The sequence below is a fragment of the Sabethes cyaneus genome, chromosome 3, assembly GCF_943734655.1.
Source record: "Sabethes cyaneus chromosome 3, idSabCyanKW18_F2, whole genome shotgun sequence".
NCBI classification, from domain to species: domain Eukaryota; kingdom Metazoa; phylum Arthropoda; class Insecta; order Diptera; family Culicidae; genus Sabethes; species Sabethes cyaneus.
Genome location: NC_071355.1, coordinates 61075923 through 61092545, shown reverse-complemented (window position 1 = coordinate 61092545; position 16623 = coordinate 61075923). Strand labels below are relative to the sequence as shown.

The 16623-nt window shown below is 40.8% G+C and overlaps 1 protein-coding gene across 2 annotated transcripts in view; it reads right to left on the bottom strand.

Moving 5' to 3' along the window:
* Positions 1 to 520: 520 nt before the first annotated feature.
* Positions 521 to 16623, bottom strand: part of LOC128741523 (uncharacterized) — a 97367-nt gene continuing 81264 nt past the window's right edge. For both annotated transcript variants that reach the window (XM_053837399.1, XM_053837398.1), the window contains exons 3-4: positions 10155 to 11904; positions 521 to 1490 (exon numbers count right to left, since the gene is read on the bottom strand). In XM_053837399.1, the coding sequence (XP_053693374.1) occupies positions 1321 to 1490; positions 10155 to 10629 (645 nt within the window). In that variant the 5' untranslated portion in view covers positions 10630 to 11904 and the 3' untranslated portion in view covers positions 521 to 1320. The remainder of the gene's footprint in view (positions 1491 to 10154; positions 11905 to 16623) is intronic.

Below are 16623 nucleotides of genomic sequence, written 5' to 3'. Positions count from 1 at the left end.
GACGACGACACACAGTTTTGATTGAGATGGGAAAATTATTTCGCACTCCATGACAACGTGATTGCCGGCAGTTGACAGGAAACATCTCCGGGAGATTTATCGAAAGACGTGGAAGATCCCCTATTTGCGTCGTCTCCTACAGTCAGTATCAAAATTTATAACAATCTCGGATTATCTTATAAATAGACTGTTGTTGATCCGCTGTTTGACAAAACATGTTCGCTTTGGAACGTCGAACAATGCGTCTACATCGGTTCTTACAATTAAAGACCTTGCGTCTCCGTTTAAATTCAATAAAACAACAACACGTTGATTACGAGATAATTAAAACGCATACCCGAGTGGAAACAGTACAGTTTGCGCCTATTCTGCAAATTTTACTTTACACAAAACCTGCGGACGGTATAAACTCGCTTCCCATTCAAATTTAGAGGCCGGCCTTGCTGCGCAAGGATAAAATTCAACTATTGCGTGCTTGGATTGCACGAATTATGCTTTACATATTAACCAAAAACACAGGCAAAAGAGGACGTGCCTCCGCACGGTTGGACTATCGACGCTTTACAAGGTTTTGTTGTTTGGTTTCTCGTATTGCCATAGGCAATACGTTTGTCTGCGTTTAGATGATTCATCGTACAGTTTAATTGGTGGTTGTTTTGGCAAAACGGATAATCAACAATATTCCATCTAGAACACACCTTCGTGTAGACTTGTTTGACGATGTCAAAACAAAATGAAGTAACTTTACTATAATCAACCGATTGTAAGATTGGGAAACATCACAAACAGGATAATTGCTAACAACACTTTGTACCTAACTTACTTCACTTACACCTTTACCCTATTAGCGTACTGAGAAACGCAAAAGCTGATGCTTGATTTAAAATTACGATCGAATTAATTGTAATTCGATTCAAAAATTGGCTGCACTAAAAATTGATTGTAGGGCTAAGCAACCTAACGTAAAATATGATATAAAACAAAATATCTACCGGTACACAGTTCCGTTTGCGATTACCATTCATATTTATTGATGTTGTTGTTGGATTTGCTTGCTACCCGTCTATTGATCATAAAACACTAACATTCCTATTCACTCCCAATCTAGCGGCAACCTCATCTCATCTAAACAATCTAATCGGCTAGTATCTAACGTGGACCCTCCATCTGGGGGAGGCAGGCTTCCTTCGATCATAAGTTTACCTGTATCATTTTTTTCTTCTTTTTCTTTTTGTTCTTCTTCTTCTTTGCAGTCACATTCAGTACGAGGTGTACGGCGGACGGGCGGCGGCCCCGGTCCCGGTTAACTTCCCCGTGTGTTTATCGTGTGTCGTCCTCTCCCTCCGAAGAACTGCGAATGGTGTTGTAGCTGGAGCTGCGGCTTTTCAGCATCCGCAGAAAACTGCCGACGGCAAAGATGGTCCGCCGGTGCCGGTGAAAGATGCCCTGGTACAGTGCGTCCCGTAGTGCCTTGCGATCGTCTACAACGTCTGATTGGAAGGAAGGTGCCGATTGAGGTGGTACCTACCCGCGGGGGGCCCACAGGCGGTACCACCGTCATCTGTGGATGTGTGCAGTAAGAGAGAAAAGTATGTTAGATTTGTTTGTCAGGAAGCAATAGTTACATTTAACAATACGACACGTTCGTGTTTAGAACAATTATTCAATCAGTCAGTGGACAAAATATGATAAACCAAAGAGTTCAAAGAATAAGTTTATTCAACATACCCTTTTTGAGATAAGTACACCTATTCCATTTTAGATAATGATATATGCAAAACTAGGCAGGGTGTCGTTCCAAAAAATCTAAAAATGCACGTTTGGTCAGAAATTGTGCATATTTTAAAAGGTAAAGCAAAGCCTAGGTGCTACATTCCGTTATCGAAACTTGACCTTCTGTTTTTATACGACAGACTTTGCAGCCAGCTGTTAGAGTGCAGGACAAGTGCAGGGCCAGTTGCTACGATCCAATTGACTCTAACTGCCTCTTCCAGTCTACATTCGAACATACGACGACTGGCTTATTAGGCCAGCGTCGTACCTCGAAGCCAACTGGGAGGCTTTTGAAAGGTAATTTGCCTCAAAAGGCTTAGGAAGCAGCTTGATAAACATTATAGAAAATCTGCACAGTTTATACATTGTTTCAAGTTATTCGGAATGGTCAAATAAATCCAAGCCGTATACGTACCAACTATTGCCAGAAAATTGCCCAGTTTAAACGCACCATAAAGGTGCGTTTAGATTGGCAACATGAGGTATGCAACTTTTTCCAAACTGTTACCCGGCGTTTCCAAGCAACATGGCAACGTATAACAAATGTTCAGGTGGCAACAGAAGTAACATTCAGTAACAACTAGCAACATGTCGCCTACCACATGTTGCATTTCACATATTGTCAAAAATTCGCCCAATTTAAGGTGAAGGTCGTCAGCTGCATTTTTTACTAATTTCACGTCCTGCTGCCACTATCGTATTGTTTATGTTATGGCACTTTCCACACGGAAAGAAATCCAATTCCGATACCAAGAATAAACTCATGAAATCATAAAGTTTGAATTGCTGCGAAATCATGACTGAACTGCCATATCAGGTAACACAAAATCATGAATAATAATTCTCGGGTAATTTTTCAAATAGACCTAAGTGACAATGAGAGATTCTCTTCGCGTCTCCTCTCTTCCGCTTTTTACGGCTACATAAATGCATAGAAAAGAAAATGTTCAAAACATTTAGCTAACTAGTGATTCCGGCAACCGATTCATGCAAAGCTGATGTGTTAAAATGCATTACACTCAAAAAAATCAGCATGTCAAGTTTACGTGAAAACATAGGTAATTCTCATCCATCACACTTTTTATGTAACATTCACATGAATTGTTGGTAACTCGCACTCATACTAACCAGTTTACGTGCGATCCCGGTAAGTTGTATTAATTTTCCCATTAACTAGTACATGAAGCTCACGTAAGTTGCTGTACAGAAGTTTACATGATTTTTCACGTGGATGCGACGTGCCGATTTTTTTGAGTGTAGCTTCGCCGTAAACAGCGGAAGAGAGGAGGCACGAAGAGAATCTCTCATTGTCACTTAGGTCTATTTGAAAAATTACCCGAGAATTCATGATTTTGTGTTGTGTTGTACCCCAAGACGTTAATGATACCATGATTATTATTCATGGTGTATCTTCATAAAATATAAGCTAAAATCCCAACATCATGAGTCATTTTGGAGATTGAATTTCTATCCGTGCAGGAGAACATAGTTGCTACTTGCTAGTAGTAAAGCTTGCTTCAGATAGTATTGGAACAAAAACAATTACGTGTATTTCAGTTATTTACTTTTGAATTCAAGATCTTTTCTTACACAAATGTAGCATTTTCTTCATACTTTTAAGAAAATAAAACGGAGGTCTTCATCTAAATGATGTCTTTAACAACTTTTCCCTTTGCCTTGAGTCTGCTCTTCATGATTGCCCAGTATTTCTCAATAGGTTGGAACTGGGGCCAATTGGGTGGGTTAAGGTCTTTCGGAACAAACTGGACCCCTTGCACTACATACCATTCTTGAACGACTTTGCTGCAATTGCAGCTTGCCAAATTTGGCCAAAACATCACGGGATGGTGGTGGGATCGAATGAACGGCAAAATTTGTTTTTGGTTTTGGTACAGTTCCGACGTCATTGTCTTATTTGTAACAAAAACTTTCGTTTTACTGCCACAGTTGCAAATGCCCTGCCAAAATCATAAATTTTCGTGCAAATGTGTCGACAAAAACAACTATAAATTTGCTTGGAATATCCCCCCGAGCCGTTGCCAAGTAAAATTTTTGACCTGGCATTTGCCCAAAGTCAGCCTTGACATAGGTTTCATCAATATTTTTTGAAACGATGGTTCTACAATTGATGAAGGGACTGTAGGGGAAAGAAATGAAAATTTTTATGGTGAAGGAGGGGGAAGAGCGGAAAGGAAGGGGGGGTATTGGTAGCTATACTTGACAAGTAGTCATTTTGACTCCTACCTTTTGTCCAATGCTGGAAGGTGCATGAGTCGAACCAAGCTGTAATCTGAGATTATAACCGGATTCGAACCCACAACACCCTCCAGGGCATGTGGTTCGCTGGTACTTGTACCTTTGAACCATAGAGGCGCTGGACAAGTACCAGCGAACCACATGCCCTGGAGGGTGTTGTGGGTTCGAATCCGGTTATAATCTCAGATTACAGCTTGGTTCGACTCATGCACCTTCCAGCATTGGACAAAAGGTAGGAGTCAAAATGACTACTTGTCAAGTATAGCTACCAATACCCCCCCCCCTTCCTTTCCGCTCTTCCCCCTCCTTCACCATAAAAATTTTCATTTCTTTCCCCTACAGTCCCTTCATCAATTGTAGAACCATCGTTTCAAAAAATATTAATATATGTATGACCTCATTCCAAGGTCAAGACTAAAATCTTGAGATTAGTCTATAGGTTTCATCGTCCATCAGAGGACACCCGTCAACCTTGGTTAGCACCCGGCCGTATAGCTTTCGAGCACGGATTTTGGCCACAATATTTTGTTGCATGGTTCGGTTTGGCTGTTTACTAGCTCGATACGACTTGATTCCTTCCCGGAGTCGAATTCTCCTGACGGTACTATTCTCCTCTGTTGGGTACTCTTACCATTGCGTCCATTATTTTGAACTATTGTGGTATGCCCCGGTTTATTATTTTACTATACGCTTCAAGCTTACCTATCACTTATTAGAACTTGTTGATTCTTTTCGGTGAAAATCAAAAACTGTTGATTTGGTGTGACGTTTCTGCCTACTGTTTTCCTTCGGCCATCATCAAACGTCTACAAAACAATTATAAAATTTATTTACTATTAAATTTTACATACAACATAAAATTTTCAATCAATTAATTAATTGCCGAAAAGAATCAACAAGTTCTAATAATATTAGTGTCACGGTGATCTAAATAAGCAAATAACTACGTATCACTTATTGAGGAAGTGACAGGCTGGTAACTGGAGCGAGACATGTGCCATTCAGGGATGACTAGGTTTATGAACCTAGTACCCTGATCGGCGACGCCAACCAGATCTCCCCTTTTTGAGATACTGCAGTCTGCGTACTATTTATGCTCCACGATTGCAGAGCAAGTGTTCCGAGGTTAAATATCATCTTGTACGAAACTGAGATTCCGAAGACGATATTTACTCGGCAGATGTCCTATCGCAAGACCGGTAAGCGTGCTGAGATCTCTCAGCAACTTTTGAGTAACCCAGGGGTGGATACTCGACGTTATATATTTTTAGATTGTTTGAGCGATTTTACAGTCATCCTACTGGCCATAACTGTTCGGCTCTCCTTTTGTTTCAGCCCACCCTCCAGTACACAGTTAGAGATCAGGCAGAGTGAATCTCGACCCGTGAGTAGAGAGTTGGAGCCACATCTTCGTTGTGAGTCGACAACGAGTCGGCGTGTTGAGGATAGACGAGGATCAGGAGTGAACCTCAGCTAGTGCATCGTTCAAGTCCTGTTCCTCCCTACTCTCCTACCACACCACATTCGTTTCTTTGTTTTTCGGCAGAGAGAGCGTGTACGGTAAGAAATCGTCCACTGCATCAGTGACCGGTTTGATGCAGCAAGGCCAAATTGCTGTGGAGGACGCCCTGGTACTCCACAGGCTCCGTTGCGGCGAGAGAATTTATAGAACCCCCTCCACCATTCATCCCTCGGTACGGGTCGCGTCACACCTTGGATTAGGGGTTTATCCATTCAAGTTTTCACATAATAGCCATAAATAACAGCTATTACAACCATCTCCTTTAGGGGCTTTGGATCCTCTGCTTTGGTTCCTGGGAGTCAAGAGAACCGTCCGGCAGGCGGAGAGTTTACACTTCAGCCTTCGCATGAGTGCCCCCTTCTCTGTCCGCATACGACCCTAGTTTTCACCGGTTATCCGATTTCCACTATGGAATGCATCCCGGATGGTACCACGAGGAGGTCTGAATAAGAGGCTGTGGAACCTCATGGTGGTTCTGGAGCGCATTATTCAACCATTTACCATTCGACGGTTCTATGGGCAGCACCGAGTTTTCTGGCCAAATCACGGTCCGACAGATTGGGATTTCTCTTGATGGCCTTCAAAACCTTACCACGCAGTTTCCGGTCGACAGTTCCACTCTGATGATTACCTTGAGGCTTTCGAATCGTCGTCAATGTTTCCTTATACCGTTTGATAACGCGCAATTCGGTATTTTTGGGCAATTTCAGCTGTTTGGCTAGCCTAGATACATACCACAATGGATTTTCCAAATAACTGTGCACAATTTTTTCCCTTCTTTCGGCTTTCATGTTGTTTGTTTACAAAATACAGTCGTTTTGCGAAATGTCAAAAATATATAGTTGAAGCTAACAAAATTTCCGACACGTTGGCGCCAAGAACTTCCAAATCCGTCCACCAAAAGCGCCACAATATGAGCAAAAGTTTGTTCCAAATCTAAATGAAGCAAGCTTTAGGTAATAATCTGTTATGAACAATTATAAAACGTAGAATCACGTATCTATTTTTGCCGTTGAACTAGATCCGACAGTAATTCTATCACACAAAATATTGTTTATGGAGAATTCTAGAGGTATATTATCGACACTCTACAATCGTTAATTTAATAGCGAAAATAATTGTTCAATTTCATGCTCAAATGTTTACGTTAGCATTACTCCATATATACGCCCGTTTCCTTGGTAACGTACAGCAACGACGGTTGTGGATTCGCAATTACAATCGAAAAAAGTGAAGTTTTTCCTATCAATTCAAGTGAACAGTTTGGGCAAAATCATTATAATATCTTACTAAATAAATGTTATGGTGGTATATTAAAGTTTTCGGTGCCTCAAGTTAAGTGTCGCGAGTGATGTGACGAATGAAACAGCCGAAAAAAAATTAATGAAAAATGGATGGCGAAAAAGTCAAAATATAGTGATGAATTTATTGGGGGAGAAATCTTAATATGCCCCAAAAAGTAATAGAACCTATAGAATGCAATGTTTAGTGTTTCGAGTTGTAAGATCTTATTACGGCTAGTAAATTAGATGAACTAATTTTATTTCTTTGTGATGGTTTTCCGAGTTTATGGGAGTATGTTGGTACACTGAAGAAGGGAAGGGAACGGTGATATTCGATGCCATACTGACTGCCATAAATGTACTCTGATGAACTTGTTGTTGAACGCACCTTAACATATTAATGCTATGCAAACACAGCAAGCTTTGACGTGGAAAAAAACCATATAGAATAAGGAGGGGTAAAAGCGCGATGCGGGTAAAAGTGTGATTCAATGATTTATCGGTGCAGATTCCGAGTAAATTAACTAGATTGCCATGGACAGCTTCAATCTAACGTAAACTTTGGTTGCTTACGAAGCATAGTTGCTGAGTTATGTGCAAATGTTATTTTAGGGCGGTTTTGATATAATTTTTCGTTATACGGCAAATACGATATCAACAGAAGGATATTACTTGTTGGAAATTTGTAGCAGCGTTATACATCACTCACACATCTGTTTTGAAAATACGGCGAAAATAATTTACAAAATATATTTCGCTTTTCCATAATTTAATCTAACGCAATGAAAGAATATATTCCCACACCAGTTTAGAATTGCATATTGTGGTCTTTAGTGCATTAGGCGTTGCCTGACTGTCAGAGAGAATACTAAGGTTTGCATGTCGCTAAGTTCTATTCAGGTAGACGGGACGCATTCTAAGATGGCGTCGGAAATTCCAAATTCGTGGTCGAAACTTCATGACAATCAGGTTCCATGTTTTTTGGAGTGTTGATTTCAATTTTACCAGAAAAAATTTAAAATTTAAATATTCCGATTCAAAATGGCGAACATTTAAACTTCACTTAGACACGCTTTTTTCGGATAAACATTCGGCATTTGACAACCCGCAAGTTGCCGAGAACTACGCGCTTGTACTGGATGAAGCTCTTCCTTCTTCTGTGGAGCTAAATGCTTCGACCCTTAAAAAAGTATGGAGTAGGATACGCTCGGCCGTCAATGGGGCCGCAATGGTGGTGCTAGAGGAGGAAACCTCGAGCACACGAAATGATTGGTTTGACGGCGAATGCCAACAAGCGATGGAGAGAAAAAGGGCTTGGTAAAACTATCTAAGCATTGTCACGAGGGAGAGTTTGGCCTAGTATCCACAAACTCGGAATGAGTTGACCACGATCCTAAGGAGGAAAAAGCGCCAGAAGGAGGACAGAGATCGTAAAGAGCTAGAACAACTAGAACTATGTGTATGGACGAGTGGGAGAATCTAGTCACAAACGAGCGCGGGGTGGTCGAAGCAGTTCTTTGGTGAGCATCTCTATGGCGATATAACAGAAGGAGTCACAAGGGTAGTTAATCTAGGAGTGCCTACAAACAGTAACAGCGTGCGGTTCCCGATCTCGAAGAGATCCGGCGAGCAATCAGTCAGCAGAATAATAATAGAGCCGTCGAAAGAACCAAATCCCGGGAGAACTCTACAAAAATGGCCAAAAAAGTTAGCAACGGCACTTCACTGGATAATTAGAATGAGGATTTGGGAGGAGGAAAAACTACCAGAGGAGTGAATGAAAGCAAGTCGTAGATTCAGGACAGCATACGGTACAGCCGAGAGTGAACAGCTATGGACAGCTACTATAAAGCGAGTGATGTGCTACATGCGTGTTTCAGGGGCACTCTCAATCAGGCTTAATTTTGCTCATCTCAACCATAAAGAGACAGCGACATCTGTTTCTCACAACTACTAAGTGCTTTTGTTTTCGGTTCAACCATTTGCTTCACCTCCGAATGATGAATGATCCAACAGAGAGAGAGAGAGAGAGAGAGAGAGAGAGAGAGAGAGAGAGAGAGAGAGAGAGAGAGAGAGAGAGAGAGAGAGAGAGAGAGAGAGAGAGAGCAGATCAATTCGTCTTCTGCCCTTTGCTTGTAAAACATAGCGAATTGAGGATACTTTCAGAGCACGGCGTAAGCTTGCTATCAATTGAGCTGATTGCTGATAATTTTCACCAATTAATCAACGTCGCTGATTTGCACTTCAACTTCAGCTTGTATTTCGAAGCATTGATTCTGTGATTATTTTTTTCAAATTTAAATTGAAAAAATTTTTAAATTGTAGTATAGTTTCAAATTTTTTTAACAATTTTAAATATTTTAGAACAACAAAAACGGTTTGGTTTCTAAACACTCGATTCATAAGTTTCTTAAAAATGTGGATGAAACTAAGATGGTAAAAAATAACTTTAAAAATAGCAACCTAACAGGATCAAATTACACATCTGATCTCAGTACACCAATATGGAAATATTTCAATGAATCAGAGAAGCGTATTACCAATCAATCAATGAACTTTCGTGAAACGTCTCACGTGGTTTTCGAAAAACTCCAAGCGAAATTTGAATTACCCGTACAATTTGTACTTGTGCACATTAAATTTTGTAAACAAATTCTTTTACTGTTGCGCCAACTGTTAAAATGTTTCACTAAAATGATACCTGATTATATCTAGTATTTGCATAATTTTCTGATAAAATTCTTCCGGAGATTGATGAAATTAGATCCACAGAAGAAAAAACACGCAAACGAACAGTAACAAAATTCAATATTGTATGGGTACCTTTGCGATCTCGCCAAATAATCAAACGCTAAAAAAAGAACCGTATTTATATTGTGTAAAAAAATTCATCTGTCTTTGAGTATCGAACAGAAGCTAGAGGCAATATGAATGAGATAATAAATTTTGCGAAATTGGATAATGCTAAATGGATGTGAGAGGCATTGTTGAGTGAAATATAATTTGACACATTCCAGCGATAGGCGACACCATCCTCACTATGCAAAGCATTTCTTATTTATGAAATTGCTGACATACCACTGAAAAATTAAGCCACCTTCAGTCATTTATTTCTCCAGCTGTTTGCAGAAAATTTGCACAGCAAAAAATGGTTGCTGATTATGTCCTGTGACGCTGAAATGTGTCATTTACTTTATACAATATTTATTATTGGTATACTGTTAGTGCAAATTTAGTTTGGTCACAAATATTTCTTATAAAAGTTAAATGGGATCAATTATGCAGTACGGAAACATAAAAACACAAATAAGATGTAATACCTATCGTCGCCGCCGGCGACTTTGGCGATCCGAGCTCGTCGCTGAACGTGCGCTCCTTCAGCTTCCGGTGCTTCATGATGATGGCGGTGGTGGTAGTGGCGGCCGACTGGGACGTCGAGGAATGTGTGGTGGTGGTACCGGTGGTGGCCGTGCTGGCCGCACTGGTACCGCTAACGCTGGCTGTCGAATTGCTCTGGGCCTCGATCAGGTCCAGTTTCATGGCCCGTTTGGCCAGTTCGGTGTCCGTCACGGTTACGCTCGGTGCAACCGTCACTGTCGTTGTCGTCGTGGGGGAAAGTGTGCTCCCGCTTCCCGAACCAGCTCCGGACACTGGAGAGGTGGGCGATGTGGTTGGCGATTTGAGTGGAATTGGAATTTCCAGATCGATTGATTTTTGACTAACAGCACTTTGCGACAGTGTTGCACGATTATCACAGATTTGTCTTTTGGGTTCGATATCCATAATTGAAACCATGGTTTGTCGCCCCAAAAGTTTCTATTCTTCTGGGACTCTGCCGGTTTTATTGCCGGGCACTCCTTCCGCTGATGGTTTATGCAGGAGACCGTTCCGATGAAGATGATGATGATTTACGATAGTGCAAATAAGGATATAAATCATTTGTATAGTAGGTATTAGCAGATCAGCAGGGATGTGCAATTTTACGGTGGCCTTGCTTCACTTTCGTAGCCGTTCACTGGCGGAACATCAAGCTGGGTATCGAGTTTAGGGTTGATAAAATGAGGCTGTAGAAAACAACTATTGTTGTTGTTTAGATGATTATCACTGTTTCTATGCACACTTTCGGTATCTTTTGAGAAAGTATTTTCATTATTATTGTACACTATTTTGGATCCACTGTTTATAATGTCTTCGCTAGGTTGTGTTGGACAAGATGAATAATCAGTCAGAATAATTTTTGGAATCGCTTCGCGTTTGATATCCCCTGCATCTAGTTTTAAGCGGTAAAAGTCATCAATAATATTTCGCAGCTTTTGAGATTTTTCCTGATATAATTTTACGTCTTGATTGTCCATAATAAAGTTTCGGATAAGGTTTCGTCGAGGAAACAATTCGTCGAAAGCCTCCTCTTGGTCTAGCTCTTCTGTATTGGATCGCTGTATTTTGATCACTGTTCTCAACTTCGGGTAGAGCACTTTCTTCTCCACGAACCGTTCTTTCAGTTTTTCCGCACGTTGCGCACACTCACTCAAATAGTCCAAATACCACTGAATGCTTACACAATAGTAGCCTGTACCTGTTTTTCCTAAGCTCGCTAATCCTCTTTCAGCGCTACTAGCGCTATTCCAACTGTCCTGTTTACGCTTTCGAACACAAGTGAACACTTTTCCACCATCCTTTTCACCCCACTGCTGATGACCTAGCTGACCCAATTTTTTTGCACAACGTTCAGTCGCTGTTTGTCGCTTTGCAAGGCCACCTTTTGCATGCCGGCCATTGCTGTAGTCGCATTTACGGTTTCCATTCAGTTTTCGACCGTTCTGACCGATTACGTTGCCGATGTAGTATTTTCCATTACGATCCAAAATACGACGAAGATCGGTGTAGGATTTTGCGTTCCGCAGCTGATGGTATCGCTCTGGTAATAATAGATCGGTAATAGTACTACTAGTAGGAGCACTGATCAAGTCTTTCGGTAGAGTCTCGTTTGTCACGCTAGAGGAGGAAGGCTCCTCGGCGTGCTGTTCGCAGAGCCTACGTCTAGTGCGACGCCAACAAGGTTCCTCGGTCCTGAAAGGGTTGAAAATTGAAAACGGGGTTACTATTACTGTGGAAGAAGTTTGAACATAAATTGATATTAAATGCTTCAATTCAATGAGTTATACGATATGGTGACAAATTGCTGAATTCCACTGTTGAAGAGCTCCAATGTTTGGTTTTTTAAACCAAAATTATTAATGAACCGTTGTTGTTGTCGGGTCACCTTTCGTCTTTTCTCATAACTTTATTTAAAAATGACAATCTAAATAAATCGTTGCAAAGGTTTTTGAATAAGGTAGAATTCGAAACAAATCATGATCTGAATGCGTGAAAAATAACTAACTCAATCTTGACGCGATTCCGAAATTTTGGTTTTTAAACCCGAATTGTAATTTTTAGTATTTATAAAACACGAGATAAACACGAATTCTTTTTTAAATCTAATCTCAAAGAATCCCAAACTCGGCCTAAATCTGATTTTTATCGAGAAATCGACTATAATTTTTGTAATATTCCAGAAACCCGAATATTTTCTTTTTTTTGTTTTATTACAATAAAGAAACATTCGAAATTGTGCCAAAAAAGCATATGTTTTCGTTCTTTAGCTCAGTATACGCACAATTTAGAAACTAAGTTGATTTCATACCTGTCAATATATACTAAATTGTTCAATTAACAACTAACGTAGAGATGGTTCAGATGGTTTACTGGAAGTGCATAAAATTTGGCACAATCTCACCCCTTCTAGGGGGTGACATTGTGCCAAAAACATAAAGTGAAGGCAAATACCTAAACAATGAACATTAGCATGTTTAAAAACAATACACAAAAATGTCAGTATAAAGTACTTCATATGGGGCCGTCCATGAACTAAGCGGACTGTTAGGAGCAGGGGGTCGCCCAAAAACAACGCATCATACAAAAAGTGTGAACGAAAATAACCCGGGAAGGACTGAAATAACTAAAAATGAGTTCATAGTCAATGATCAGCCTTTATATAGCGTTGCTAGGGTTAACAAGGGGGAGATATATGGAGGGCGTGTATCCTAAGGGGGCATATCTATTTGATCATTTAACAGAAGTAACCTTACTTCGTTCGATAACCCGCGGCCGAAGAACATGTGGCCCATCCCATCCCACCCCCTTCCCCCTCCTTAAAACTGGCAGTTTATACACGGTATAATATATTCGTTTTATATTAGAGTGTTTATTCAAAGCATCTAAAATTCCAGAGAAAAAGTAAAAATTAGTTTAAATTATTTAGCAGACCTATGATGCTATTTGCTCCAAAATGGATGATGCAATCTAATCTGTCGAAATATTGTGCTCAATAGTAAAGAATGTGAGTGTACTGGTGTATACGGACGTATTTTTGTTGTGTATGTGAAATCCACAAATTAGATCAATCATTATGTTAATATTTTTTAAACGATGGTTCTACAATTGATGAAGGGACGGTAAGGGAAAGTAATGAAGAAGGATTTTTTGGGAATGGAGGGGAAAGAGTGGAAAGGACGGGGGGTAATAGGTAGCTACGCTTAACAAGTTGGCTTTGTGACTCCTACCTTTTGTCCAATGCTGGAAGGTGCATGGGTCGACCCAAGCTATAATCTGAGATTATAACCGGATTTGAACCCACAACACCCGCCAGGGCATGTGGCTCGTTGGTACCCGTGTACCTATGAACCACAGAGGCCCATGGAAGATATTGATGTCCCAACAAACCTCCAACCTCCGAGAAATCAAACGAGAAACCGGGTTTCCAACAAAGTCGCTGGTAAGGACTGTTTATCGGTAGAGCTTTATGAACATGGTCGAGAAACACTGGCAATGGCTCTACACTGGGTTATTTCCAAAAGGAGGAGGGAGGAGGAGGGAGGAGGAGATGCTACCGGATGAATGGATGGGAGGAGTGGTTTGTCTTATTTACAAAAAGAGCGATCGGCTCAATTGCTGTAACTGTTGCGGCATAACGTTGGTAAACTCCGCTTACAAGGCACTCTCCTAGATCCTATTACGCCGGTTGTCACCGATAGCACAAGGTTTCGTAGGAAATACACAGGTGGGTTGCATGAGGCTCGCGCAATTGCGGATCCAAATTTTATCTCACGGAAATGTCGGGAGTACAACGTGTCCATCCATTACATCGTTATTAATTTCAAAGCAGCATACGATGCAGTCGATCGAGACTACATATGGCAGATAGTATACGAACACGGTTTCCGAATAAAATGACGCGACTAATGAGAGCTACATTGGATCGAGTGTTGTGTTTTCTTAATAAGGTGACGCCTATCCTGCATGCAGTTCAACATCGCTCTTGACGGGTTCGAAACGAGAGGCACGATTTTCTACAAGAGTAGCAAACTCTTAGGTTTTGCAGATGACTTTGCTTTGATATCATAGCCAGCAACTTTGCGACGGCGAAGACAATCTACGCCAGATTGAAAGCGAAGTCTTGGAGGATTGGGTTAAAAATAAATGCATCGAAGAACAAATATATGAAAAGTAGATGCTCTAAGGAGACAAACATGTGTATTTGGGATCGCTGGTGACCGTGAACAATAATATTATAAAAACATCCAGCGGGAAATCGGGCCTACTTTGCCCTTCGCCTACGATCAAGAAGCATACCCCGCCGTACGAAGCTGACAATGTACGGTAGTTCTTTACTTGAACCCGTAACTTTGCCCACGGAGGACATACGCGTTCTTACCGTGTTCGAGCGGAAAGTGCTGCGGGCGATATTTGGTGGAGTACAAACTGAAAGCGGAGAGTGGTAGCGGCGTATGAATCACGAGTTACAAGCACTGCTTGGAGAGATTTACATCGTACATCTGGCGACAGTTGGTAAGCTACAGTGGGCCGGACACGTCGAGAGGGTGCCAGGCGATAGCGTGACGAAAACAGTTCCCTTTAACAACCACACAGGCGTTGGAGCAGGACCTAGAGGGCTCGACCAGGTCGAAAATGATTTGTGACTTCTGAAGCGACTGGAAGATTGGCGATGGGTAGCCCAAGATCGAGTTGAATGGAGCCGATTTCTTGAAACAGCACGAACCACTCCGGCATTTTACTGCTAAGGACGGCGAGTGAGAATGGCCATAAAAGACTGGACGATCAGATTCATGAAAACAACAATTATCTCTACGAATAACATAGCAGACAAGCCTCACTCGTATGATGGGTTTCAACAGGGAGCAGATTAACGATAGCGACATATAATTTCCGCCTAACTGTATTATAATCATGGACGAAACGGGCATGTCGAAAGTTCCTAATTGTACGCCGAAGGTTGAATCTAGTGCCGCGAAAAAAAACCTGCGGGCTAGTTTAGTTTTGCGAAAAGAGGAGCATTAATCACTGCTATGTATTCGATGACCGCGGATGGCAACTACCTATGTAACCAATAAGCTTTAACATAAGCAGTAAATAATCCGTTTATTAGCATAGCTGGCATTTTATACTGTACGTTGCTGTCTATTAGCTTTAATTAGCAGTCAACTGCATTAAATTGGCATCCAAAATTCTATTCAAATTCTTCTTGTCGGTAATCAGCTGCAAATAAGTTTTGTTAGTACTATAAGAGGATTAACAGTAAAGCAGCCGCATATTTTGTCGAAATAGCTTTTAAGTGGCATTTAAGGTGGATTATATGCTTAATGGCTTGCATTTGAATGGCATTGGTAATGCTTATTGGTTACCTGGCTACATCCCTCTAGTCATGATGGATATACGAGTGGATAAAACATTTCCAAAAGTCTGTCAAACGGTCGGTCAAAGATTGAGTTCTTGATAATCACGACTTTCACCTGAACCCGGAAAAAGTGCTTTTCCATAATAAAGAAAAATAAGATTCATATGCTTTCAATTAATCCCCATTGTAGCCGCTAACTTGAACCTCTGCGCTGGGTTGCTATTTTAACGGCTTTAAAGGCCTTCCAGATACCTGCAGCAGTTGGTAGACCGCTTATCTGGAAAGAATTATTACACAATGCTAAATAGTACGACTATTCGGTTCTGATAGAGTTCAATTGCGCCAACCAAGTTACACAATGTCCTGTTTCTGTGAAAACATTGCCTAAACAGTATAATGAACCGAAATGTTACCGAGCTCCAGATCCACTGGCTTCAACTTCAGGAAGATATTTGACCATCTTCCAAGCGTAGGTACCTTCAATTCAACTTTCGCCAAAACGCAAACTTGCAACTGAGACAGAGATTCCAAAAGGAACTAAAAAGACAATGACAGCTTCTAGAATGTTCTGAGAATCTAAAAGGATCTAAAAGGGCACGGAAGGATAAGGATAAGGCGTTGACCTTTGACCTTCTTCGTTGACCTCTAACGAACCATTTTATCTTCTTTCTTTTGAACTGCTTGACTGCCCATAAATGCATAACAGTCCCATCTGACTTTTCACCACTTTTGAGATAAACCTGGGAATCATCTTTAAATTAACTGCTCTTTCAATATTTCAAACAAAAAAGTTATGTTTGTTCCCAAGATGTTGAAAAAAATATCAAACTATGTCAGTCCCATATTACAAATAAACGCATAACAGTCACAGTAGTAGAAATATATCAATAAGCATCTGTTTTTGGGAAATACCTGGACCGATTCACCTGTAGCAACTTCCAAACGATTTTATGGCCTAAAAGAACACTATTGAGCAGAATTTGGATCGGATGTACGATTCCGAAGTTACAGTGGGAACAAGTTCCGGAATATATGGGACTTGAACATAGAAG